Source organism: Varanus komodoensis, unplaced genomic scaffold (assembly GCF_004798865.1).
Source record: "Varanus komodoensis strain SLA01 unplaced genomic scaffold, ASM479886v1 scaffold3, whole genome shotgun sequence".
Taxonomy (NCBI): Eukaryota; Metazoa; Chordata; class Lepidosauria; order Squamata; family Varanidae; genus Varanus; species Varanus komodoensis.
Window position 1 is genome coordinate 51,395,320 of NW_025335761.1, and position 27,755 is coordinate 51,423,074.

Here is a 27,755-nt window from a genome sequence, read left to right on the forward strand (position 1 = left end):
TGGATGGCGGGTGAGGGAGGATTGGGGTGTCTGTCTCTCTCGGCGGTAGTCTCGCGAGGCGGCGCGGGCGGGATTTGGCGGCGTCTGAGGCTGCTGCCTGCTTGCCTTCCTCCCTCCCTCCCAACGAGGAGCTGGTGGTGTTTGTGTGGAAGGGGGAGGAGGCGGCGGCGGAGGAGGAGGAGGAAGAGAAGGGAGAGGAGCCTGAGCCCCGCCGGCGTCGGACAGAGGCGCGGAGCCGAGGCGGAGGCCCCCTGCTAGGCTTTGGCCCGCCGTCGGCGGCTCCCTGCTTCGCCACCATGGCCTCGGGAGATACCTTGTACATCGCCACGGACGGCTCCGAGATGCCGGCCGAGATCGTGGAGCTGCACGAGATCGAGGTGGAGACCATTCCGGTGGAGACCATCGAGACCACCGTGGTGGGCGGCGAGGAGGACGAGGACGACGACGAGGACGACGAGTGCTGCGAGGACTGCGGCCCGCACCATCCGCCCCACCGCCGCCACCACCACCATCACCACCACCACCACCACCACCCGCCCATGATCGCCCTGCAGCCGCTCGTCACCGACGGCGACCCCAGTGGCGGCGGAGTCGGGGCCGGCGGGGGCCAGCTCCACCTGCACCACCACCCGCACCACCAGGAGGTGATCCTGGTGCAGACCCGCGAGGAGGTGGTGGGCGGCGACGACTCGGACGGCTTGCGAGCGGACGACGGCTTCGAGGACCAGATCCTCATCCCGGTGCCGGCTCCGGCCGGTGAGGACGAGTACATCGAGCAGACGTTGGTCACCGTCGCGGCCGCCGGCAGCAAGGGCGGCTCCGGCGGGGGCTCCTCCTCAGGCGGCAGCCGGGTGAAGAAAGGCGGAGGCAGCGGCAAGAAGAGCAGCAAGAAGAGTTATCTGACGGGGGGCGGCGGCGGTGGCGGCGGAGGGGCCGAAGGGGGCGGCGGCGCCAGGAAATGGGAGCAGAAGCAGGTGCAGATCAAGACCCTGGAGGGGGAGTTCTCGGTCACCATGTGGGCTTCGGGTAAGTGGAGCGGCCGGGCCGGGGCCGGCACGTTGCGGCGGCGACTGGGGAGGGTCCGGGAAGCCTCCAACTTGGCCCGGTGGGCTCTTCGCCCCGTTTTGTTTTGAAGGGAGGCCATGTTTGGATGTGTGTGATGGGCGCCGCCATGTTCATCTCGCCAGGGCAAGTATGGCGGCTTCCCCCGAAAAGATGGCGGGGTCTGCGCTGCTCCTGCCTGATTGCCCGGCTCCCTCCGGCGGGGGGGAAAAGGGAAAGAAAGATGGCGGCGGCCCCGCCAAGATGGCGGCGAGAGAGAAGAGAGGGGAGGGGAGGCAGCGCGCGCGCTTCCCCTCCCCTCCTCCTTCCCTGACTAAGTCCTGGACTAGGCCGCAATGGCGTAGTTTCTGCAGCAGGGGGAGGAGGAGGAGGGGAAGCGGGAGGAGGAGGAGGCGGGGCGGCCAGGCGCGCGGCGCGGGGAGAGCTCCGCGTCCGGCCCGCTTGCCGTTTCCCCGCTGCCTCGCGCCGTGCCCCGGCCGCCTCCGCCCCGCCCGGCCAGCGCCGTGCCCCTCAGCCCGCCGCACCCCTCGGGCCTCGTGGCACCGGCGCGGACTTTCCCTGCCCTCTCCCGCTTGGCGCCCCCGGCTTCAGCACGGCCCCCGCCCCGCTCTTTGCCCAAGCGCGCGTGGTTTTTCCCTTCCACTCCGCTCTCCTTCCTTCTCGCGCCCCGCCTCGTGCCTCTTTCCTCTCCCGCCGGCCTCCTCGCCTTCGCAGCGCTTGCCTCCCGAATTCCTCCTCATTTCCTTTTCCTCCTGGCACCTTCTCCCCTTGAGTTGGCCAGCTTTCCTGGCCAGGCGGGGAACGAGCAGGCGAGGCTGTCGTGTGGAGCGAACGGGCTGGCAGCTGCTGCTGCCTGGGGCACTGCGGTGCTTTTCTGTTTGGGAAGGGTTGTAGTCTGGCTGTCGATATTAGATAGTACTGGCACCACTCCGGTTTGCTGCCTCGTTCCCCGAAGAATAAGTTTTTGCCCTTGGACAGCATGGAAATGTAATAAATACTCTGTTTAGGAGAAATAAAGTTGATAGGCTGTGCCAAACCTACTGAGGAAAGGCACGTACTTCTAGCTTCTTAAACATCTCTTTAGCTGACATCTGGTGGGTGCTCAAATAGCTAAGGGGCTTGAAAGATGCTTAAAATACAACACTGACATCAGCTCTGGGGAAAAGAGGTGGATCCTCCAACCTTGGAGGTTGGGTTTCTGGCAAGAAATCAAGGAGTCTTTGACTTCAGAGCTTCTGTCCATGAATCAGGCTGGGCCTCCTTGCACTCATTACATAGCAGGTGGGCACCCACTGCCCTAGATCAAGAAAACACCGAAAATAAGTTTTTGCGATTTTAAAGGATTTATTGCCAACTAAAAGGCATTAGTGGTTGCTGCCTGTCTTGAGGTTAATGGTTAAGTGTAACAAGCTGTATAACATTCTGTAGAATTGTAGATCTTAAATAGTTTTCTGTAGATGTTTGCAAATTGCCAAGAACAGTAGTGTTTGTATAATTGACCACTATTCTTTTAAAATTATTGTTATTGTTGATAGGCTGGATATTGCCTTAATTGTCCACAGCCATAAACAATGAGCTTTATTTGGCACATCTAGCACAAAAACTCTTTTCTGTGCACTCTCTTAGTAATAAGACTGATCACAGCATTTGAATACAGTTCATTGTGTTCAGCAGTAGTAACATAAGTGTTCATTCAATGAACCCAAGCTATATGAATAATATGATTTTAGAAAGTTGAAATTTTATGCTTCCTAGTTAGAGATGTGAAACCTTATGGGGGGAGGGCCTGAAAAAAATTCTGGGGAAACTGTTCCCCTCCAAATTTTTCAAAACAACCTAGGAAAAATTAAGTGTTTGAAGTATTTTTAAAAGCACTGTGATGCAATTTTAGGACAGAGTAATTTAGTTTTAATCAAAGTGACTTAAATCATTTTTTAAAAAAATTTGAATAGTATCCAGTTAACCCTTTCTGCTGCTGGAATGGCTTCTGATAATAGAATGGAGAGGAAGAATTCCTGTTTCTTTCTGGTACAGATGTGGAAGGACTGTAGAAAAGAAAAAGTCTAATTGCGGGAGCAGAGATAAGCTTGTACAGTGTTGGACTTAATGCTTGAATTTATCTTGGAATTTATACATTTCCTGAACAAGACTACATATTGATTTAAACCTACTTATTCAAAATTAGCGCATATGTACCTTCATCAAATAATTAAAAACATGCATACAAGTCATGAGCATAATCCAGAATATTTGGCAATACAGCCAAAATCTCCTTCAGCACTTTCGAATTATATTTAAGACTGAGTTTACCAGGTACTTCCTCTGTATTATATGGAGAACTTTTAACTGAGTAGGTTAGGTCCTGACTATGTAGGCAGGTTTTCCTGTCAGTAAGTTCCATTAACTATTATGTACTTACCTCTGAGTCAACATGGACAGGATTGCATTGTTGGACTTAAGTCTCATTGAAATCAGTGGAACAAGTTTATCATTAATTGAATCTCTTCAAATAAATGTAAGACTTTAACCTATAAAGCTACAGGAAGCATCTCATCTTTTCAGCAATAGAATTTTTGACAGTCCAATTGAAGTGCATCCAATTTCTTACTTTTTCAAAAAAAAAAAATCCCCCCAGAGGCTAAATTGCTGAATCTGGAGGGCATTAGACTGGGGGAGTTTGGGGTATTAAGAATGTATGCCTAGGTGGCCTGGCTCTATATGGTTAGTCTGTACCAAAAGCATTATCGAAGTAGGTTTTTCTACTATCAAGAAACTGTTGAACATAAAAGTAACTAGAGTTTGTGCAAATACAAAGTCTGCAACCAGGTACTAGCCTGTGTTTGCAATTTCAGGTGTCCGGTAAGGTGTTTTCCTATAACTAGTGCTGCTCATGCTGGCTCCCATGAACTGCTCTGGCTAATGGGCCTGATTCTATTTAACTTTCACACCATGGTTCTTAGATCCTTCATAAGCAGTTACCATAGCCTTCCATACAGAAATGTAGTATGTATTGATGTTCATAACTCATTGGGTTGATCTGTATAAATAGTCAGCTGGTTAAATACATTAACCCTGTACCTGTTCTATTGGGATCGGCTTGTTGCACCTGCTTTGGTGGGTGATTCCATGTTACAGGTTTCTAATTCAGGGAGTACCTAGCATCAGTAGTATTGCTAGGTAGTCTGTACTTTATACCAAAGACCAGGGCGGCTACTGCACTACTTACTGGCCACCATGGCCAGTGGTCAGAGATTGTAGCAGCTACAGTCCAAAACATATGAAAGGTAACAAGTTGCCTACTCATGCTTTACACAGTCAAATATTGGAATAACTGTTTATAGATAATTAGAACTATTCAGCAAGGCATCTTGAACATGTGGTAAAATATTAATATTTCCTCTTCTGAGTGTGGAGTGCTGTTGTTCAGCAGTGCTTTCTACACAACCACATCTTACCTAGTGTTGCATTTCTTTGTCATGATTTTCAAGGCAATCCACCTTGATGCCTTGTACTGTGTATCTGAAAGTTGACCATACTGGAGCTTTCAGATTTTACCTACTTAATCATAATTGATGATTGCATGGGGAAGGCTGTGTCAACAAGGAGTACCATGAAATGGTCTTTTCCAACCTGGTACTCTCCAGATGTTTGTGCCACTGATCATAATACAAATTGTTTGTTTGATTTCTATCCCACTTTTTTCTTACAAACTCAATGCAGCTTGCATCATTCTCTTCCTTCTGCTCTCTGTCTTATCCTCACAACAGCAAACCTGTGAGGCAGGTTAGGCTGAGAGTCTGACTGGCCCAAAGTCACCCAGTTGGCTCCATGGTCAAGTGGGAACTAGGACCCTGGTTGCTTGAGTCCCAGTCCTTAACCACTACACTATACTTGCAGTTCAATGCATTTGAAGGATACCTGGTTAAATATGGAACTACTTTAATTAGTTCCCTAAATGAATTGAACTTGGGGGGTTGGTTTTTTAAACTTTACTTTTTGCCCATTCCACAAGCTCTCACCAATCATCTGTTCTGCCAATGAGTGTGCAAATATGAGTGCCTCCAGTTGTAGACAGTCTGGCTTCTGGAAACAGAAGCAGCAACTTTGAAAGAACACTTTCCTCCAAGAGCCATAGGAGGACAAAGCATCAGCCTTTAAAATTCACTTCTTAGGTGATTGTAGACCGGTGCCCTGACTCCCCTTAATCTAATTGTGGATCAGTGGTGGTCCCTTAAGAGGGAGCATCCAGTTCACCTAAAGGTTTGGATTGCAGATTAGGAAAGATCCTCTTTTTCCCCTGGGGCTTCCGGAAAATTGGTTATTCACCCAAACCTGCTAATTTGCTAGGAAATAGACAATTCACACTATATGGGTGCTTCCTTACACTGCTGATGGCTGTTTTCTGTTTCATTTAGGCACCTTTTGCATAACACTCCAGGCCACACTGGAATTCCACAGTGACTTGGAACAACCACCATAACAAGCTATCCTCACCAGATTCACATGACATGCCAAGCTGTGCTGGTGAGAGTAATTGCAAATCCCCTCTCTGCCATGCAACTGGCTTGCACTGTAGGATTTATTTCCATGGCTTCTTTTCTGTGATTGTGCAAACTAATCAGTAGTTTGCTTGTTTTATGTGTTTCCTTGTTTGTAGATAACTAATGACACAGATTTTCAAAAGCAAGGGCAAGTAAAGTTGCTGAACAGAGAAGTTTATTTTCATTAAAAAAATAGCATACAAGGTCATGAATGTAGCCACAGCGGATGCTGTGCCTAGTTGTGTATCCATGATGTCATCCTTCAGAGTCAGGGGTTTACTTCAAGTGCCTGTGATGACTTACTAACAAATCACCAATAGCAATATAGGGTTAGATCCACAGTTCCACCCACAGAAGTGGGCTGGCAAAAACTGCATTTTCACACTGGATCCTAGCACCCAGTTACTACCCTGTTCAAAGCTGACAGTGATATTGGAGGAGTTTTAAGAAAACAAGGTGGAAACATTTTCTGTGAATGGACCAGAAAGTGCCTCTACCCAGTACTGTTCCCCTTTCCTGCACTGCAGGAATTCCCCACTCAGTGGAGAACCTGGGGATGGAAAAGTCAGTTCTGTTGATTGCACCCAGGATGCTCTCAGACTCTTAATTAGAAGGCTTACAAGCATTCAAGTATTCAGTGCAGAACTGGAGGAGTGGTGGAAGTGATACCTAGCTATCTGTATGTACCTTTCACTCTGCACTTTAGCGAAATGGATTTTGGCCATCCATTTAGCTGAGATGCTTTGGAGTAGGAACAGGGTGGATTTGATTTAAATCACTAGTCAGTAAGATGAGATTTAAATCATGGTGTTCTACAAAATTTGCATGCATGCCTGCCTTACCTTTAGGTAGAGGAACTTCATTAAACTATTCCCAAACTGGGTCTCTTTTATAGTCTGCTGCCATTATAGGTTTTCTTCTCCAGGGAAAGAATGATATGCAAAACCTCAGACTATACACTAAAAGATCCAAAGACTTGTAGATTATTCTGATCAAAAGACTTCACTTTCATTTTTGCTACTTGCACCTCCCTCCTCACGCTTAGATTCTTGTACAGCTCTATTCCATTCCCAGCAGTCTTCTGTTCATTGAATTTTTTGAAACTTGGTACTTAAAAGGTAAGGGGTCAATTCTATGTACATATATTTGCAAAGGAACAGTGGGATTAAGGTCTTTTTCTCAACTCTGTATGTTTATTTTATAACATTTTTGCTATGAAGAAGAGGCATGTGATCTCTGCAGACACAAATTCACAGTTTTGAGAACTGTAAAATCAAGCATGTGTTATAATTGTTCTAGATAGAAAAAATGCAGAAACCTCTGGAAAAGTATGACATTGGGAATGGATTAATGGAATTTGTTTACCAACAGATTTAAACATTGCATGAATATACTGTCTCATGCAACATAATTAAAAACTAATCCTTATTTTGTGGTAATTTCCTTTGGACTATAATGTATCTTAAATGCTATCTTTAGAAAGATTTTTCCTCAAAAAAGGTTTTACTTATAAAAATCCAATTTAAATAAAAAAAAAACCCACTGATTTAAATCCAAAAAATCCCTTTAAAAATATTCACCCTGAGTAGGAAGGAAGGAAGGAAAGAGGCTCCTGGCAATCCCAGTAAAATCCATCTAGGAAGCAAAATGTAATAGTCCATATGATAGAGGACCAGTGAATAAACAAAAGAATAACATTGTAGCAATGTGAATAAATGAATTCTAATAATTGCAAAGGGGCACAACATTAAGCAACTGATAGAAACAATAATATGTCTTTATTGTCAGGCTCTACTCTGCATCTTCCCACTAAAATGTCATCCAGTTTATCTTAAAATCTTCCTGATTTTCATAGTTCTTCTGAGCTAGATAGAACTTTACCATTAAGGTCAAGATAAATGCGTAGTTACTAAGCCATTGTAGTTCCTTAAAGAGTAGGAAGGGAATAAGATGAGAAAACAATAGGAAGTCAAGGTCAGGTACATTTTAGTATGGAAAATAATTTGGATGTTAAATTTAAAATGGAAGTACATTTGCTCTTCCACAAGGGAGCATTAGTTTGTCCTTCCTTCTTTCTGTCTATATCCCAGCCTTCCAGAGTATGCATGGCACACTCAGATAACCTGCTTTTTGTTTTCATGTCTCTTATTTGGGGAAGAAAACATTATTTCTTCAGGCCTAGAGATGTTAAGGCCAGGAAGAAGTTGGGGGAAATGTTTTTCTAGTTCCTTTTTCTAATTTCTTTTGGCTTAGAATGCTGAATATGGTATTGAAGTATATAATGTTGCTACCCAGCTTTTACATTCCTAAATCAATTTATAAAAATTGTGTAATACAACTTTAATAAAAATTAGAGAGCTAAAATTTCTGAAAGTAATACCACCATGGGACTTCCCAAAAATAGTTATTTCTACTATTCCTTATTAAAATTGTAGATTATCACGTATCTTTTACTGATAAATGTCTATCGTTGCTCAGAGCAATGTTCAGTTTCTCACCATGCATGTTGACTCACTCCATTATAATATGGAAGAAAGTGCATTCTTTGGATTTTGTTTTATAGAGTTCTGTCTTTCTGGACTTGTTCTGCTTATATGCTGCAACAGTCAATATAATTTTGACATGAAATCAACATGTGAAATAAATAGGGTTTTTTTTACCAGTGTAGTATGTGGGTTAACCCATCAGATTGAGGGGATTTTTAAATTGAAGCTTGGCAAACATTACTGCTAAGGAATTCTGTTTCAGTTATACAAAGTTCACATGCTGCCACTAGTATACACCTCTTGCATCAAAAAATAATCAGTAGCCTGATTCCTATGGTATAGGCATAGGATTAACACCGCCATGCTAGATCACCTTTCAAAAGAACTTTAGGTAAGATGTTAGGTAACCAGAATTGTTTACTAAATGAAAATAAATTTTCATTCTTCAAATTATAGGTTGAGACTGCTTAAAAGTTCTTAAATTGAACATGGGTGCTTAATATTCCTCATAGGTTAGTTTTTCCCAGCTAAATAAAATCTCAAAAGCATTTCCTTCACACCAAATTTCCTATATTCCACCTCAGGAACAGGTTGAGGAATTTTTGTAAATTTCCATACAAACAGGAACAGATGTTATATACTAGTTTTTCTCTGCCCCAAGTTCTTCCTGCTTCCTTTGTCTTACAGGATGATTCAGATATTCCAAGGACTTTTTGATATAGCTCCCTTTGATTAGACATAAAATAAAAGCCTAAATTTACAGGCTTTTGTAAACCTATATTTTGTAAATAATATGTTTGCAAGTTTTATATTCCTTAAGCAGTCTGGTTCTCCCTAGATGTTTTGAACTACAATTTCTAGCATTCCTTACCATTGACTATGTTGTATGGTGCTGATGGGAATGGAAGCCCAAAAATTTGGAGGGCAGCATGTTGGATAAGGTTGTACTAAAGCAGCAAGGTGACTTTAGACCTAAGGCCACTGAAAAATATTGAATATTTTTCAACTTTTCAGAAATTGTATAACTTTTAAATCACCCAGACAGTTGAGTGGTATATCAGTGAAATTTAAAAATAAAATAACCCCATTTGGGCCTGTGTATCCTTGCAAAACACTAGGGCTGGGGTAGGCTCCCCTCTCCAACCCTCCCAGATTTGCAGCTGTGGCTGCAAAATGGCGGTTTTGCAAGATGACAAGGTGTGCAGGGAGTATGTGCCTTGCCTGCAAGTAGAAACACACTTCTGCAAGTCCCAGAGCACAAACAGGATACATGGTCCCCATGTGCCTTGTTTCCTTGCAAAACCTGCTGCCTTTTGTTGTTACTACTCTTGTATCAAATTTGGTGATGGTTTCCATGTGAATTGGAGGCTGTCCGCTATAGAGAAAGGTTGACTCCCTCAACATCCAGCATTTATATGTTAGCAGCTGGTACTAATCACTCTGCCTGGGACATCTGAAGGTTATCAGTCTCCACACCCATTAGACACTTCAGATTGGACACCTTTGTTCAGCCAAGGCTTCCTCAAGTGGTTGGAGGTTAGCATGGATACATTCTTCATTGTCTGAGTGCATGACACATGGAGCCCCATTTCAAGAAGCTTCTGTAGCTGAGGATGGTTTGATGGGGACTCTTCCCCAGTGTCCTAGTAGATGTTTTTTCTCAAGTGATTGGAAGTCACCTTGCAAGGATACCTTCTGTCCACTGAAGAGAATGAACTTAGCACAGCAAAGTTAATGTTCTTCTTCAAGCATACCCATCAAGTATGTTGGAACCTAGTTTTAGTTCCCTGACATGGAACCAGCATGACAGTGTGTAATTTCTATTGAAAACATGTTTAGCAAATGTGCTATCTTTTGCAGTAGTGGTTTAACTTTACACAGAGAAGTTAAACTTTTAAATTATCTATACAGATTTGCTTGGGATAGGAAAGTTGAGTTCTAGGGCTAAGCTTCAAGTTTCTAGGGTGGCTACACACTTGAGATTTTTCAGACCTCGATTACACAGCTATGCTTTGAAGATTTTTAAAAAAGTGTTCATAACTGCCAGGTTTAAACAAAAATGGTTGAAGAGGCAGGAAAACAAGTACCCATACAATTCAAAGGTCAGTCTTAAAATGTGGATGTGTCTGGTAGTAGGCTGGTTGCCTAGTTCTTACAAGGCCTAGAAAAAATTGTGCTGAGAAATAGGCAGTCCATCTGAACCCTTTGTCAGCAAGTAAACAATAACTGGGCAATTTATTTCAAAATGGTATGATTTCAAATATAGCAAGATATGGAAACAGATTTTGATTACCCAAAATTTACAGTTAGCATATGTGTCATGTCTGCTGTTCATATCTTTGTCTGGCTGTGAATTTTTATTTCTATAACAAGAACCCAGTATTTGAAATCATTTTTCAGATTAAGATGGAAGAAATATTTTAACTTCCACTTGAATATTCATATTGTTTCAGGATTAAGTTGCTGGATTAAGTTGCATGTGGCAGAGAAGCCAGAGTACACATGATGGGCATAATAGGTCACATGAGGAATGTACTAGTTGAGGTTGCTTACCCTTGGGCACTTGGTTCATTTAAAAAATTGTTTTGTACTTGGATGTTACAAGGGGAGAACATTCATAAATAGGTGATTTTGTACAAATGAACTTCACTTACTATACCTTTTGGCACCTTCCTAGATAACTAGTTCAAGATTTTTGTATGTGCACACAGAAAGAGATAGGTTGGCACCTTGGTAGTTATAGGCAGAGCAATCGTTTGGTCCCTAGGCAGCATCTGGGCAGCAATAGTATGCTGTATATACCCTTCTCCAAAGCTGGAGGCAGAACTCTAGTCTCGGAGGAGATCCAGATGTTGATCCCCCCCCCCAGTCAACTGCAGGAAGGACACAGAAAGGGGCATGCCCCAGCATAGCACTTAGAGGCCTATCTAGTGGGTGGAAAAACACTTTAAAGGAGGGCGGTAGGGCATAGGGTGCTAGGAAGTCACCTGTCTCAGAGGTTTTTATCTAGTAGGCAGCAATCCAGCAGGATTGCACCCCATTTCTAGTAAACATTTCCCAAGCTAGTAGTGGCGTCCTTCGTGGATGTTAAATCAAAATTCAGTTTTCTCTAATCATTTCAGATGACAAAAAAGACATTGACCATGAGACTGTGGTGGAAGAGCAGATCATTGGCGAGAACTCCCCTCCTGACTACTCTGAATACATGACGGGAAAGAAACTGCCTCCTGGAGGAATACCTGGCATAGACCTTTCAGACCCTAAACAGTTGGCTGAATTTGCAAGGTAAGTAGTAAGCTCTGTTACTTAAGTAACTACATCATTTCATTATATTCCTTCATATTTCTCAGATAGCAAGACATTTTTCTGGTCTCTTGGGTTTAGCCAAAAAACTGGAATACAATTTGTGTAGGTATGAAGAAGTAATTTATTGAGGGTTATGTACAACATTCTCATGATGTAATTGGTAAGCACTTTCTGTAATGCATTTTGCTGTCAAGAAATTGAAATTACTTACAAGCAGTAAAAATGAATGTTTTGGCGGCTGTATTTTGATATAGGCCTGTTAATAGTAAAACAAAACAATGCAAACAGAACCTCTTGTGACCCTCAGTTTAAAAGCCAATACTGTGGAGTAGATGGCTCCAGACAAAGGATGGGCTGATTGGTTCAAATCAGGATGTGGCTTCCATCCTGTAGTGGCCTTTTGACTTTCATTTCCTCTTAAGGTTTCCAAGTAACAATGCTTCTATGGCTACAGGAGCCACAGTGGGCAGAATTTCCCTGTCAGGGGCTAGACCCTGAGGTCACTTCTCATTCTTTGGTTACTTCCCAGTTAGAATTACTTCCCTATCTCCCCTGACATATTTTTCCAGTCACCTACTCTATCTTTAGGTTTCTTGTTCTAATTTCACTCTTTGCTCTGCTCTGTTCCTTTAGCCTCTTTACCTCTGGGCTTTCTGTGTTTAAACTTGTAGAGACAGGGTAATTTTTAGGACCTCAGCATGTTGTTGAAGTTTTAGTCCTGGCTTAAGTGACAGCTTCCTCTCTGCTCACAGAAGCTGAACTATAAACTTTTTAGTTGCTTGAACAAATGAATAGTTGATGCCACTGTACTAGTTCTGTATTGCCACAATATAGTTATACAGTATAAATGGTTTATGCCAGAAGTGTAGTTACTGACAGAAAGAAGAAAGGATATTTGCTGTTTACTAATTGCTTCTGATCTTTTTCCCTGTAAGAATGAAGCCAAGAAAAATCAAAGAAGATGATGCTCCAAGAACGATAGCATGTCCCCACAAAGTGAGTGAAAAGTTATGATTGCTGAATGACTTGTAGGGCAAATCTTGAAAAAGTCAATTCACAGTATGATTATATTTAAACTAATTTGTTGAGCTTCAGTTTAGCTATCTCCTTATAACTAAATAGAAGCAACATTCTTATGCATTCCATTGCAACACTTAATTCATGTAGGAGGCTTGGTTGCATTGCAATGACTACTTACATAAATTGATGTGTAGGAGAAGTTAATATTTCTAGAAATAAGAACTGGAAATACCATGACTGGTGGCCCCCTTAGGATTCAGAACTGGTTTAAATGCCACATTTATTATTTATTACTTCTATTTGCAATGCCACTACAATAGCTACAGCACTTTTTGTTGCAATACAATATGCTGGGCAATGATTTAGGGTATCAAGAATTTGATGGCTATTGAATGTATATATGTATTTAGCTATAGCTTCCTTGTAGCCTGAGGATCCTGCCTAATATTGGAAGCTGAGCTGGTACAGGCTGGCTAAAATCTGGTTTTGTGACTGGAGTGTATGATTCTATGATTATTGTTGTGTAAACTGCCCAGAGAGCTTCAGGTACAGATAGTGAGGAGGAGGAAATTTACTATAGTGATATATGCTCTTTAGAAATAGCTCTAGTATATTTAGACTGAGATGCATTGAAAGCCCATGGCTCAGTCATTTCCCAGTGACGAGGCTGCATGAGACAATACTTGGACTTTATTATCATGTATATTTGATTGGAAGACAATTTGCTTTGTGATCTACCAGCAACTTCTTTACCTTTTCTAGAAATGATTCTTTTGGACCTGGCATTTTTCAGTTCTTCATTTTGGTGGACTTCTTTCATTGTCTATACCTTGTGAAATAAGCTGCTCCTGTAACTTTAGTATATAGGTAACACTAGTTTTCTTTCTTTCTGTATCTGGAAAGAGATTCACTGTATAAAGGTAATTTCTGTTAAATAATTAGGTGATAATTCGGGTCTTATCTGACAGCTAATTGAACTATGATATTATTTTGAAGGGATGCACAAAGATGTTCAGGGACAACTCAGCCATGAGGAAGCATCTGCATACTCACGGGCCTCGAGTACATGTTTGTGCAGAATGTGGCAAGGCCTTTGTAGAGAGCTCAAAGCTAAAACGGCACCAGCTAGTTCATACTGGAGAGAAACCCTTTCAGGTAACTTTTTAAAATACTTTATCTGCATTCCAGTCATCCTGTTGACACTTTTAAAATTGCTGTTCTACCACTGCTTGCTCAGAGGATTAATTTTCCATGTTCAGAATTAACTGTCAGGTATATAAAAGACTTAGTCATTGTCTTTTTTCCACCTTGCATTTACCATCAGAACTCCCTGCACTTTCAGTTTTCAAAGATTACCCAGGAGGACAGTGAATAGAGAAGCAAGTAATCAACAATGCCCACCACTTGGATTTCAGTGGATAAAACAATTTGTTTACATGCGATGAACTATTTAAATAGCCCCCCACCCAAACATTGCATTGCAGCATTTGTAGGCAGAGCTGTAGATTCTTCATGTCTGCAGGATAGCTGTTTAAGTGTAGAAACCTTAGTAGAACTGAGCATCCTGAAGACTTTGGTTTATTTTGAAAACAGCATATTTCTAGCCCTTAAAGTCATGAAGAGCCGCTTAAATGTGCTTACTTGATACAGATGAAATCAGGGACCACTATTTCTGTGGGAAAGGGGGTTTCAGCAGCCGGCACAGCTTTCTGTTCCTCGTGTATTGCTTTGGCTTTTGTCCATTTCTCTCATTCTCCATGCTGTTCTACTGTTGTCATCAGTAAATAAAACATTTTTCCATAACCTGGCTAGAAAGACTCCTGTTTACAAGACATTTGTATAATTTTTTTTAACTGTAAAGTTCTGATGAAATGGTATAAATGTAAAATACCTTTCCTCAGCAAAATTTGGTTCAGGGAGTAATATCTAAAGAGCACACAGACCTGCTTAAGTGCATAATACATTAGGTATGTGCATAACCTTTTCCTTTCCTGAAAATGTGACTTCATGTTGATACAACTGGCTGTTAATTTATGTCAGGTTTGTAGGAACTAGTTTTACCTATTTAGAGTGCTCTAAAGTCCCCATGTCAGAGTCCAGGTAACAGTTTTCTAAAACAAGGCCTGTACACCATCTTTCCTGCCAGTTTGAATTTGGCCTGCTCCAAGTAAAGTGAGCCCACCTCACCAGCTTCTCTGGGCTGCAAAACAGGGGTCTCCTTGCTGGTCTCAGTGCATTTCCACAATTGGGAATTTTCCCTGAAAGGCCTTGGGGATCATTTGGGAGTTCTCAGTTAAGAAAGAGGCTCCTTTCAAGCAGTGATGAGGCCTTTCCCTTATTTCTTGTTCGGGGTGGGATATGCATCTTCCTGCTCTGCTTCTCTTGGCAGCTACAGCAGCATTGTTAAGAACTTCCTCTGTGAGTTCATTGTCCATTACATTGAGCCACTTTTGTCACTAGCTAGGTTAGGTAACTTATATGGAAATCAACAGGGTGAGACTACATATACGCTGAGTTTCACACAGTTGCCTCGTGTCAGTTGCTGAGTCGACAGATGAAAGATTGCTTCAAAAAGGGTGGGGGGAAGTAACAAAAGAAGGTATACCAAAAGGAGGGAGCTCCATCTCCCACTTAGCAAATAATCCTCTCAGTGTTAAGTGTTAAAATGACACCACCTTTTCAACACTTAGCTGGGTTGCCAGCTACTCCAGAAGGGGGAAATAATAGCTCTTTTTGTAGGCTTGTCCAGAGTACCTAAGTGCTGGTTCTTTTTTTTTTTTTTTTTTAAGCTCTCAGAAATACACACGTTTCCTCTATATTTACCTGCCAGCCATTAAATTTGGTTATTCCCAATTCAAAAAAAATGTACAGACAGTAAAATATGTTAAATAATATTATTATTAACAGTTAAAATAATTTTAAAACCCCTTACAGTTGCATAATAGGACAGAGCAAATGGAGTGCTAGCACCTGTTGTACTTAACACCCACACCCCCATGGGACCCCATTTACTGTGTCCCATTCAGACATTTTCTTCAAGCTTTTTATTAGAATTGCAAGGAACCCACAAAACGGTGGGAAGCAAATATCTACCTTTTCTGGAGTAGCTGCTGAGGCAGGAAGTGGGAGAGTTCCTATTTTTGGTTCACCTTTTTCAGTCATCCCCCCCCCCCACCCCCCAACCGCTTTTTAGTTGACAACTTGGCATTTGCTTCCTGGCAACTCTGCCCAAATTAGTCTGTAATGCAGCCTTGCCTGGTAGGTTACTGCCTCCTCCTGGGGGCTTCCTTTGGCAGATGACATACAGTTAAATTAGCCAGCCAAGATTACACGTGCCCAACACCCCAAGGGTGCGCTTTTGAAAGACTGACAAATAAATAGCAAAAAACATTTGTGCAATTTTCTGGGGAGTCTTTAGTTTTGTAAAATCCAACTGATAAATTAGACCACAATGGATAAAAATACACCCTAAAATAAACAATGATTATCAGATTGGCTTGTTGCTGAAAAATAAAACACTCTTTGGAAAATAGTCTGGGCTTGAACAGTACAACAACCCCCCCCCCCCCAATGGCTAGTTATTCATGATGAGTTACTAGATCTTGCTAATCAGGTCAGAGACTTGGAAGGTTCTTGCTTTGGATGGTTGTGATCAATGTCTTGGTGCCTTAGAATGTGAGTCAGATGTAAAGCTAGCCTTTGCTTGATGGAGAAGTGTGACTACATAAAAACAACCTCTGATCACAATTGGATCTATTCTTGAATTAGCTCACTTTGTCTCATTGATTTTAAGTTGAATTTAGATCCAGTGCCGCATAGCTGAAAGGAAAAATCAATGTTCAGTAATCACACCCACTCCCATGGAAGCCTACAGTCATCAGGCTTCAGGAAAAAATGTTATGACATAAAGAGCAGGTTTTAACGAGAATTAAAGGAAGTTGGTAAAGTGGATTTCCTCTTGGGATTCTCCCCTTAAATCTGACCAAGTGATTTCCACAATAGAGAAATCCCTGTAAATCTCTGTAGAAATCCCTACAAAGGTGGCAGATTTGTGTGGTTCTTGCCCAGACAGTAAATTTTGCAACCTGTAATCCCAAATAGATGTACAAATTCTAGTGTAGCCAATTCTCATGGGTGAATTAGCCACCTATTTCTGACTGTAATCCGTTCTACACATGCAGTTCAGTGAAGGGGCTACTATGGGAGGCTGGATGTATGCAGATGCAGCCCCCAGTGGGCAGGAGTGTTTTTTGCAACTGCAGTGCTAAGAAGTATTGGCTCCTTTTACAGAAACAGCTGTTGAATACAGGGGGCTATACAGGGGTTTCCCATATGATTGTGCTTGGGAGTGAGTGTGAAAAAATGGCGAGTTTGCCATGGGTGAAGATGGCCTAGTTTCAACAGCATTTACTTTTGAGTAATTAGGGACCCAGTATGGCATTACGGAAATAAAAATCATTTCCACAGAAGTCTAGTAATGAAGTGAAGGTCTTAGCTTTGTTGAGAGCATTGTTTTCTGAGTTGTATTTCTAATATCTTGTTTTTTCCCCCAACAGTGCACGTTTGAAGGCTGTGGCAAACGCTTTTCACTGGACTTCAATTTACGCACACACGTGCGAATTCATACTGGAGACAGGCCCTATGTGTGCCCTTTCGATGGCTGTAATAAGAAGTTTGCTCAGTCAACTAACCTGAAATCTCACATCTTAACACATGCTAAGGCCAAAAACAACCAGTGAAACTCTGCAAGGAGAAAGCTCTTGAACTCAAAGCATCTTATCTTACAGGAGAATGGTTGAAATTAAATAAGCCTCCCCCTTTGTATATTGTTTCTAGGAAAGAATTAAAAAAAAAAAACAAAAAAAGAATCCTACACACCTAAAGGACTGGTTTTTGATAACATAGCAAAATAAACTGTAAAGCAGCGTTGTGGCAATGCTCGATTTTGCTCTGTAATTTGGTTTCAAGAGCATGGTGTTTTTGTAAAGCGTGGCCCCATCTGGAGGAGGCAGACAGTTCATGGACTTGCATCAAAGACAGTTCTTTATACAACAGTGCTAAAATTGGACTTTTCACATTGTTATAAATATGAAGCTCACCTGTTGCTTACAATTTTTTAATTTTGTATTTTCCAAGTGTGCATATTGTACACTTTTTGGGGATATGCTTAGTAATGCTATGTGTGATTTTTTTCTGGAGGTTGATAACTTTGCTTGCAGTAGATTTTCTTTAAAAGAATGGGCAGTTACATGCATACTTCAAAAGTATTTTCCTGTAAAGAGAAAAAAAAGTTATATAGGTTTTGTTTGCTATCTTAATTTTTTTTGGGTTGTATTCTTTGATGTTAACACATTTTGTATAATTGTATCGTATAGCTGTAATGAAATCATGTAGTAACAAATATTAGATGTGATTTAATAGTGTTAATCAACTTAAACCCATTTTAGTCACTTTTTTTGGGAAAAATACTGCCAGATGCTGATGTTCCGTGTACTTTCTCTTTGCCTGTTCAGTTAAGGAAAGTGGTGCTCAGTTGTAGAATGTAATGTACAGGCACTGACTTTTTAACGACACCTGATATGTACATCCCGTGTAATAGAGTGGGCAACAATAAAACGGTGGTCCTGAAGAAAGAATATGGCAGAAAATTATCTGTAAGCACAGCCTATTTTCTTCTGTTGTCCAGAACAAATTATAGTTCTTTAACCTCCCAGGAATTGGAAGATAAATAAAATTCAAGTTACCTTTCCTTTTTTTGGCTTTCAGTTAGATTTTTTTTTTAAAAATGTAAATGATATATCTGTAATACAGCTCTAATCCCCTACTCCCCACAAAAATATCAGTTAAGTAGATGTCAGAATGCTGGTCTCTGCTGATGATATGGCTCCTCTCACTGGAAAACCTGTGTTGAAGTTTGAATTTTAATCTGGGGCCATCCGGTATCACACGAGCAAATTTCTGCTCATGCAGTGGGATTCCCTCCACACCCCTGAAATCTGTCTGCTAACCATCTGGAGCAGATTTGGGGAGTGGAGGTGGAAAAGGGAAATTATTGTACCAGCAGTGTCAGTTCTACTGTTGTGTAGGCGCCATTGGATGTAATCCATTCTTTGCAGCGTTTGAATGGTGGAACAGGAGAATGTATGCAACTCCACTGCCTTGGCCTGATAAGGTAAGGTGATAACAGGTGCACTAATTAATATTAAAAGTAGCAAGTTGAGTGTGTGAATCCTAATATTAGAATACCAAAAGCCACTTTAGCAGTTCTATCCTTGAATGAGGAACTCAGGCATCACCAAGCACGGTGATCATTATCCATAGATATTTCTGGAATATTATTTTGCAGATGGTCCTGGGAGGCTATTTCTGTTTACAGTAGTTACTTGTGCTTTTACAGTTATAAAGGTGTCCTAGGGGATCTACATGTGCCCTTAAAAGGAGTAAAAGTGCAACCAGCAAATTCAGCTTCTGGCTCAGGAAAAACCAAATTATGTCCTGAGTTATATACAATTAAATTTGGTAGAATTTTGCAATGTCTTACTGTTATGCATAATTCTGCATAAAGGAAAGCTTATGCAGGGAACCAAATCCCCACCCCACTGTTTGTGGCTTCTCAGCCTTCACTAAACAGCGCTCACAAACATTTTTGCATGCATAAAGGCCAGGGAAAATAATTTGTTTTTAAATCCAAAGCTACATTTCTCAGGATGCTTGGCAGAATTTCTGTTACAGTGAACGAGTGGTCTTAAATTGCCATCCTTGCTATACTGGATCTGTGATTTTTATGATCTAGCCTGCAAAGTGACTGAGAAAAACAAGTGGAATGCTGCCCTTTGATTACTTTAATGAGTGCCTTGTGCTACATAGCCTGAAAGGAAATGTCATTGTGTGTGAATGCCCACACAGCTCCTGGGCATGGAATGAGGGTCGGGAAGCATGTAACTTAAGAATGGGATGTATCTATGCACTTAGTGGAGGATAGCTTGATTTACTGTGCTGTAAAATGCCCAATCTCAAGTCATCTCAGAATTTGAAGGGGAAAGATCAACTTTTCAGGTGATTTTATAAATGTTTTAAAGGATCTGTTCCCCATGCTGAGTTGAAAATCTTAATTGCAAGCCAGATGTTGTATGCAAGTGTTTATTCCCATTTTATGAGCTTGGCATTGCTTTTTTGTCCCATATGCTTTGCTCTATAGTATCACTTATATGTCCATGAAACTGCAAGTTTCTCCAGAGAGCCATATTTAATGATGAATTCATGTATTTTACACATCTTGTATTGCATAACTGTATATAGCAACTGATCATTTCATGTGAAAAGTACTTCCAAGCTTGTTAAAGTGATTAAATTTAATTTTTTTAAAGGAAGGCATGAAGAAAATGGAAGACAATGGAGAGTGTGGCTGACCTTGATTCCTCCTTGCTTTGTTTTGCTTTGGCATGTTGCGTTTCTGGAGAGTTTAGAGAACAGTGGTTATATCACAGGTCTTTCCTAAGATTCAGAGCAGGGACAGGGAACCTTTTTCAGTGCAAGGGCCAAATTCTGGTCTGGACAAAATCTTGAAGGCTACATTGTGTAGGCAAGGCCAAAGACCACAGGGAGGAGCAAAGCTGTGATTCTTTCTTTGAGTCCACTCAAAAAGCTTGACCCGTATGCTCCCAAGTAAACCAGCAAGGCTCAGAAGTAAATAAATTTATTCAGTAGCTTCCTCCCCTGACCAGCCTGCTCTCCATGACCTGGGAAAGCTATCTCCTTATAGGTTGCTTATTGAGCTTTTCACTACCAGGAGAGTGGGCAAGACCTGCGGAAGAAGTTAGTTGGACATAAGGGGAGCTTGTGACAGCCTTAGGTTCCCCATCCCTGCTTCCAAGGGTTTGTGTTCTGCAGGATTCTGTCAGATACCAGTATTTTGTGAGCTGCCCAGAAAGCATGCTATGGTCCTGCATTCAAATGCAATAAAATATATCGAAGCCAAAGGATTTCTTTTAACTTGATATACTAGAGGGGTGGGACATGGGAGGCCAGTGGGAGATTTGTGGTTACCCTTAAGTTGATTTCAATGTAAGGTGACCTATGAAGTGGAGTTTCCATCCAAAATGTTATGTCCAGGACAGCCCTGCTCAGCTCTTGTAAATTCAGGCTTGTGGTTTCCTCTATGAAGTCAACCCATCCTGTATTTGGTCTTTTTTTCTTCCACCTTGCATGATTTTCTCCTGGAAGTTTTGCCTTCTCACTATGTGCCCAACATATAGCCTCCACTTTGTTATTTTTTTTTTCTAGAGAAAGCTCTGGTTTGATTTGATCTAGAGCCAATTGATCTCTTAATCCTGGCAGTCACAAAGTTCTCCTTCTGCACCATGTTTCAAACTCAGCAATTTTCTTCCTGTCAGCTTTCACACCCATACATAGTGATGTGAAAGATAAGGGGAATAGAGTGAAATACTAGTGGTGTAATACCTTGCAGATTTTATCGCAGGGGTGGAGAACTTGTGGCCTTCCAGATGATGTTGGACTGTTTAGGGAAAGGGATGCAGCTCAGTTCTCTGTGTATCTCAGTATCTTGGTGCTCACAGATTCACTCTCCAGTAGGGCTTGGAAAATATCTGGAGAGTTGCTTCCGCTCCGTGTTGACTCTACTGAGCCACACAGACCATGGCCCAAGGCAATGGGAGGCAGCTGTCTATGCTCCCATGATGGTTACTTTCCTCTGTCTGAGCCAGCTTAACAAATGGAAAGAAACATAGGTTGCAATGCTGCAACAGCTGGAGGACAACCATATCCCCATCATTATCTCAGAGCAGTAATGCCAAACCTAACAGGAGACTGAATCCAGCCTACCAAGAGTCCCAATTCAGGGTCCCCAGGTGTCCATGACCCGTTTCCTGCAACCATCTGTCATTGGGTTGTTTCTCAACCTTTGCGCAATCTTACCCACTTGGAAAGGTCAAAATGCTTTTCTCTGAGCTTGGTTACAAACCCTATGAACTTCTAAATGAAAATATTGGCCCTGTCCCTTTTGCCTTCAGCTCTGCCCACCACGGGAATGCAACTCTTCCCTCTCTGTCTGGAGACTTCAACCCTCTGCCTGAAAGACATTCTGCCCTACAGGCTTGGATCTTAACAAAAGATTCCACTCTCTGAGGCTGTTAATTGAATGACTTTCATCTGGCATAGGATCTTCAGTTAGGTCAACCACCAGTGTTAACATTAGGATATCTAAATGACATCTACCTGTGTATGCAGGTTCTGTTAATACCTGGAGAGGCATGCTCCAAAAACATGCTTTATTTTGCTCAAATTATTTGGCAGTGAAGGCTACAAGAAAAAAAAATATATTCAGTAGGATAGATTGGTTATAGAAGGGTGTGCATGCATTCAGGATAAAACATGGAGTTGGTTAGTGTTAGCAGCTGGGCACATGTGGCCAAGATTCATAAAGTTCCTTGGAGGCAACCACAATGCTCTATTGGCCTGTCACACTGTTCTGTGCTGTTGGTGGAGAGCATGATAGGTGCAGCTTAAGGCATTGAAGAGGCAGGTGCAATTTCATTCAGCATCAGCTTGCTTGCTTCACTTTCTCAGCTTTGTGTGCTTTTTTAAATAGGAAGATCGCATTGACTATTCTTGCTTATGAGTAAGAGGGAATCCTGTGACCTCAACTTTTCCATTTGCATAATAAAAACCCCGGGATCCAGATCGATAAAGTGTTTGGCAGTAATGCAGCAGAGGAGTCGGCTGCTGGGAACACTGCACCCTTCCTAATGGCATCAATCCAGTGTCTTAAGAAACCTCCTCCTCCTCCTCCTGGCAACGTGAAGTTCCTAAAAATAATTGATACAGTATCCCAAACAGAACCCCACTTTGCCAACTCTGAATGGGTGGAGAATGGTAGGATAGCTTTAAAAAATTTAGTCTCCAATACACTGGGGTTTTTCCCCCTATACCTTCCATAGTTCTCCACTTTTTATCTTCACAACAACCCTGCGAGGTAGGATAGGCCCTGAAATCCTAACTATTCCACCTTGCCAGCAATTTTTTAAAATTATAATCTACCCACATTTTGATTCTTTGCTCAGGACTCTAAAAAGTGATCAACATCAATTGTTGTGCTTATGTCCCATGTGTGGCTAATGGGGCAGGCTAAAAATCTGATTAATTCATTGATTAAAAGATGCATTTCGCTTCTATAAGTACCATCTCTGTTTCTGCAAAATATTTGTACTGCACCTCTCTGTATTACATAGACTATGCAGTATATTACCTGTGGAAGGCGGCCATTGGAAAATCTCTTGTTTTGCCACATGGGGGACTAAAGCTGATTATAAAATTATACATTCTATAATTATTTATAACATATAGTTAATATATAATTATGTGAGCTAGATCTATAATTAAAACTATATTACATTTTAATTATATTTTATTATAAAATAAAAGGTATTATTTTGCTTCTTGATTCTGTAGTTCTAGTGTAAAGCATCAAATTATTCATATATGAGGTACAAGCATGATTTTCATAAAAAAAGATTTATTTCTTCTGGGTTTATGTACAATAGTTACAGAATTCTGTACAAAAAATGGATAACTGTCATTGCTCTGTATTGTTGTGCATAAACAGCTTAGAAAGATTTCACATTCAATTTAAATGCCCCTGCATGTAGATACCAGAACATCCAGTGCAGCTGCATGATACAGAACCAGCAAATCAGTTTTACAGGTTTCTCCAGCCTACTATCTTTAAAATGCTGTTAGCTGGCTAGAATTTATTTTTAAAAAGTATTAACCAGCAATATTGCACCTGACCCAAATAATAAGTAACATATCCCCTGGGCTTGAGTTTGTGGTACATGCTGTATGTAAGTTTCTGTTCCTTACTCCCAATTGGGTGCTTTTCTTTCTTCTAATTTAAATTACTGAACTCTTAAAAGTCTTCAACTGATGCACTAGCACCCATGGCAGGGTTAGGCCTGGGCCTAAAGACTGGATAAGGTAGTGGGAACCACCAGTACACATCCTTAGGAAGAGAGGGAGAGCAAGAAAAAGTACGCCAAGAAGATGCTTACATCAAGGAGTAGGTTCCAAATTGCAGGACGTGCTTGAAAGGGTGTCTCGGCCTAAAACAATTCATGAAAACATCTCTACAGGAGTCATTGTATCTGGGGGGGGGGGGGCACATGTGTTTCTTTAGGGTGTTCCTACAATTGCTTTGTAGGCTGGTTCTCAGCACTGTCCTGCTAAGCAGCAGAAATCTATCACTCTGCCTCTTCCCAGCTTTTTCTAATCAGGCCAGGCCTAAAGGTTGTTCTCTCCTCACACCAACTGACAGGTTCACGTGATGTCTTTGCAGCATGTACCACCAATGGCTGCCTTCCACCTCGGGAACGCCACATGTGCTATGACCTCCCTCTGTGCAGACAAATGCGATGCTTTTAATAGGCTGACAAGGCACACGGCTTGAGAACGGAAGTCCAGCCACAGTACAAACTGCAGAGAAGCCAAGCCTAGGGAGAAAATCTCCTTTTCCTCTTGCCTAGGTTTGTCGAAGTCCTGCCACAAAATGAGGCGAATACTATTCCTCAGCAGGGTCTATGTTAGTCAAGGCTGCACACAGTGGTAAAAACCGTCTGTTTCAGTAGGGATGACAAGTCCCGAAAGTGTAGTGGGGAAACGCCATACTGACATTACATGTTTTGGCCTCCTGGAGGCATGCTTACTGCTCCAGCAGCAGACGGTGCTTGTTGGATTTTCCCGCCAAGACGGATTGCTGGTTCCCAGCTTCCATCTGCTGCTGTTCCACCTCAGGCAGCAAAGCATATTATGCTGGCCTTGGTTAACATGCCCCCATCACACAAGCCTTCCCAGCACGAGCACCCCATGTCTTGTTTCCTATGCAAGCACCTGGCAAGGTGGCATGGGGGCTATTCAGGCCTGGCGGGGGCCAGACAAGTGTGTTAAGATTTCCCCCTGCATTTGGTCAGGCAAAACAGGTGACAGGCCTGTGAAGAGGTTATAAGCACATCTTGTAAAAAGTTAGCTCTTGGCTATTAGCCTTTTAAGTGTGACCACTAGGTATGATTACCCAGAAGCAGCCCTGTTTGAGATGTATGGCCTGGTAAGGGCCTGCAGGATTGTAACTGATACCTTTGTTGCATAGGTCCAATTAACGATCTTTGGATTCAAATGAATGCTTGATATCAAAGGGACCAGATCAACCTATGTTTTCAGATTTCTGTTTAACAAGACTGGAATGGGTTGAAAGTTTGCCAGAAGTCCAGCTGAGCTTGTTTTCCAGACAGTACGGTAACCAAACAAATGATACTGATAGGGAGCCTGTATCTGCAATCCTTCAGCTGAACCCATCCAGACAGACTTGCATCCTTTAGCCCCTTCTCATTCCAGAGAGGTATGAATTTGTCGTTGTGCCGATACATCCTAATCTGGAAAAACGATTAGTTGTCCCCTCCTGCATTCCCCGAGACATTCTACAGTTTGAGCTGTAACAGGTTTCCGGATGTGTGACTCTAAGCTTTGCAGCAAGGTATGACGTAAAGTTTTTCTAGAGGAACGTGGGAGGCATTTCCCATGTTCTAAAACCATTTCAAAATGCAACTGCACGCAATACATTTAAGAAAATATATATATACAGGTAAATGCAAACAGCAGCACCCCTTGCTCACCTAAGTGCATTGAAGTGCACAGGTGGGAGTCTGATGCTTGCCTTCCAAGCACCACAAAACAAAAATAAAAACACACACAAATCTGCAGAGCTAGGAAACTGATTGAGATAAAAAGCAGGATTCTCATACATGCTGTATTGAAATGTTTACAGCAAGAAGGCGAAGGACATGGGGTTACTATGCCTAGTCCATTACCACTGAGAGTAAAATCCTGCCAGCTTAAGTAACACCATTTAAGGGGGAATATGTGCCCCCGCAGTACTTCAACTCCAATGTCTATCAGTCCCAGCAAGCCTGGCCAATGGTGAGGAACGAGAGGAGCTCATTAGCATCTGGAAGGTCGCATGTTACCCAGCCCTGGTGCTGGTACCCTGAGAGTTCAAACGTGCAGGGAGGTGTATCGATCCACACTGACAAACCACCACTTTTCATCATCACCCCAGAAGAGGCTCTTTTGAAAGGCTAATGAGCCTCACTTAGGGTTCAGCTAAGGGTCAGGACTAAGCCACCCCCAAATACTGTGTAATAGGAAAGGGTCAGCCCACAACATTGCATTCTTGCTGGGAAAATCTACCCCATTCCCCCAGCTACTGCAAGGATTTCAGCTGATCTCCGAAGGAACAGGAAGGGTTTTACGATGGGGGTGGCAGATCATCCATGTCATTGTCTGTGAGAATCCGGAAGTTCCCCTTCATCAGCCACCAGCCATTGCATTAAGACAGGGAACAGCATATTGTTCTTGGAAAAACACATTCCCAACCATCAGCAACTGCTAAGGATTGCAGCCACGTGCAGAGGGAATTCTGCAGAAAAAAGGGTGGAAGATGTGGCACCTCCAGGAATCCACAAGTGCTGGCCCTGACTCCCTACAAGCAACGGCTCCTTACAACCACTGCCCAGTTAAGATCGAGAGGCCCATGGACTTTCCTGGTTTAACGAGAAGGAAACAGGGTAAGGCTTTCCCTGCAAAATGAACACCTCCAGTGGAAGAACACCAGTTAGTTCCGGGAATAATCCAGATCTCCTGCAATATTATGGCTCTGTTCAGACCTTCAGCATGAAGAAGAGGCAGTGGCAATGCACAGCAGCCCTGCACTCCACCTGCTGGGCGTACATGTAGCTACAGTAACACCTGCCCAAAGGTGCCTACCTGGAGCACCTGTACAGGTAGGTGTGCTCCAGACCCCCATCCTCCTCCCCTATTCATATTCATATGAATGAAGTCTGAAAAGAGCTTCTTTTGAACCTCAGTGTACGTAGGTTAGTAAACTGGAGTCTTTTGGAGGTGGTAGTGTCATGCACTAAACCCTTGTGCGTATTTGGAAACAGGGTTAAGGTGTATTTTTAAAAAGAGCATGTTTCTTAAAAAACAAACAAGCACACACACCTCCCCAGCAAGTCCTTGTTTTACCTGGGCTTCTAGACTAGAATGGACACCTAAACAGGGAAAGAAAATTGCTTTTAGAAGAGGGTAAAACCCTTGATAACCTTAAAATATGCTTTATATGGACAGAAATTTACAGTTTTGATATCCAGACTCTTTTTTTAAAGAGAGCTTTCAAAGGTACGTTCGGTCACCCAATGTGAACCTACAAGCTTGAAGGTTGCTGGATCGCTGGGCCAGCCTCACAGCCAGTTAAATCACCTCTGATCTGGTTATCTTCTGACCTCATGTACATGAGGAACACAGTCACAGTGGCAAAGGTAGCAGCGTTAACAGGGAAAGCCCGAAGGAGAGTGGATGTCAGCCCTCTCGTGAACACCCTTAAGCCTTCCTCCTGGTAGCTCTTCTTCACACAGTCCAGAATGCCCTGGTATCGTGCCACGCCACCCACTCCGTCTGCCTGAAGACGGGACTTGATCACGTCCACGGGGTATGTTGACAGCCAGGAGACAATTCCAGACATGCCTCCCGCCAAAAGCAGTTTGGGAATGATGTACCCGTCCTCTGCGTCACATCCTAGGTACCTGGTTAGGCAGTCGTACGTCAAAAAGTAGAAGCCAAAGCTGGGCGTCTCTCTCAGGAATGTGGACACCATCCCTCTGTTGATCCCTTTCAAACCTTCCTTTCGGTAGATCTTAACCAAGCAGTCCAGAGAGTTTTTGTAGTTCTTCGACTTGAGCTTGTATTCCCCCGTTCCTTGCAGCTGCATCCGTGTCTTTGCCAGTTCCATGGGGCAACAAATGATACACTGAATGGCGCCAGCTGCTGACCCTGCAAGGAACTGGTTTAGCGGCGTGTCCTTTCCCAGAGCACGAAGCGTGTTCCCTTGCACACCAAACACAAGGGCATTGATGAAGGTAAGTCCCATCATAGGTGACCCAATGCCTTTATAAAGTCCAAAGGTCTGTTGGGGGGAACAGACAGAAAAAAGCACATTTTAAGAAACTGCTTAAAATTAAGCAATTATTTTCATACAATTATTGCTTCCAATAAAACAGTAAGTTCTGCAGTAGCATCTTCCCGATGGGCTAGCAAGAATTCTGGACCCACAACCTGTTTGCGTTACACTCTTGTCTCTTCAAATCCATGAACTCTGAAAGTTGTGCTTACAGACCTGCAACTTGCTGACTCCAAACCCTATCAGCCCAACCAGCATGGCTAACAGTTGGGGTGAACAGCCACAGCACAATAACAGCCACAGATTAAACCCCTTCCA

At 42.5% G+C, this 27,755-nt stretch overlaps 2 protein-coding genes across 6 annotated transcripts in view; one reads left to right on the forward strand and one right to left on the reverse strand.

Moving 5' to 3' along the window:
* YY1 (YY1 transcription factor) lies at positions 1-18,168 on the forward strand. 2 transcript variants are annotated; one of them, XM_044437214.1, is made up of 5 exons: positions 1-1,026; positions 11,212-11,374; positions 12,331-12,391; positions 13,412-13,570; positions 16,972-18,168. In XM_044437214.1, exons 1-5 carry the CDS (start codon positions 297-299, stop codon positions 17,152-17,154), a joined length of 1,296 nt encoding a protein of 431 aa, XP_044293149.1. In that variant the 5' UTR covers positions 1-296; the 3' UTR covers positions 17,155-18,168. The 2 variants fall into 2 exon arrangements, with proteins under 2 accessions (XP_044293149.1, XP_044293150.1); XM_044437215.1 differs by having other exon boundaries at positions 11,224-11,374.
* The window catches only part of SLC25A29 (solute carrier family 25 member 29), a 20,197-nt gene continuing 9,959 nt past the window's right edge, over positions 17,518-27,755 (reverse strand). The window contains exons 4-6 of one of the 4 annotated variants that reach the window (XM_044437219.1): positions 26,689-27,443; positions 26,507-26,532; positions 17,518-17,687 (exon numbers count right to left, since the gene is read on the reverse strand). In XM_044437219.1, coding sequence (XP_044293154.1) covers positions 26,520-26,532; positions 26,689-27,443 — 768 coding nt within the window. In that variant the 3' untranslated portion in view covers positions 17,518-17,687; positions 26,507-26,519. Of the gene's footprint in view, positions 17,688-22,926; positions 27,444-27,755 lie in introns of those variants that run through there. The other 3 variants (XM_044437217.1, XM_044437216.1, XM_044437220.1) reach the window with 3 other exon arrangements.

What these genes read in the sequence shown, in the direction of transcription:
- YY1 (XM_044437214.1), top strand. Translation starts at nt 297, where the DNA reads ATGGCCTCGGGAGATACCTTGTACATCGCCACGGACGGCTCCGAGATG. An exon ending in CGATAGCATGTCCCCACAAA is followed by an intron (nt 12,392 to 13,411) that starts GTGAGTGAAAAG and finishes ATTATTTTGAAG; the next exon opens with GGATGCACAAAGATGTTCAG. An exon ending in CTGGAGAGAAACCCTTTCAG is followed by an intron (nt 13,571 to 16,971) that starts GTAACTTTTTAA and finishes TTCCCCCAACAG; the next exon opens with TGCACGTTTGAAGGCTGTGG.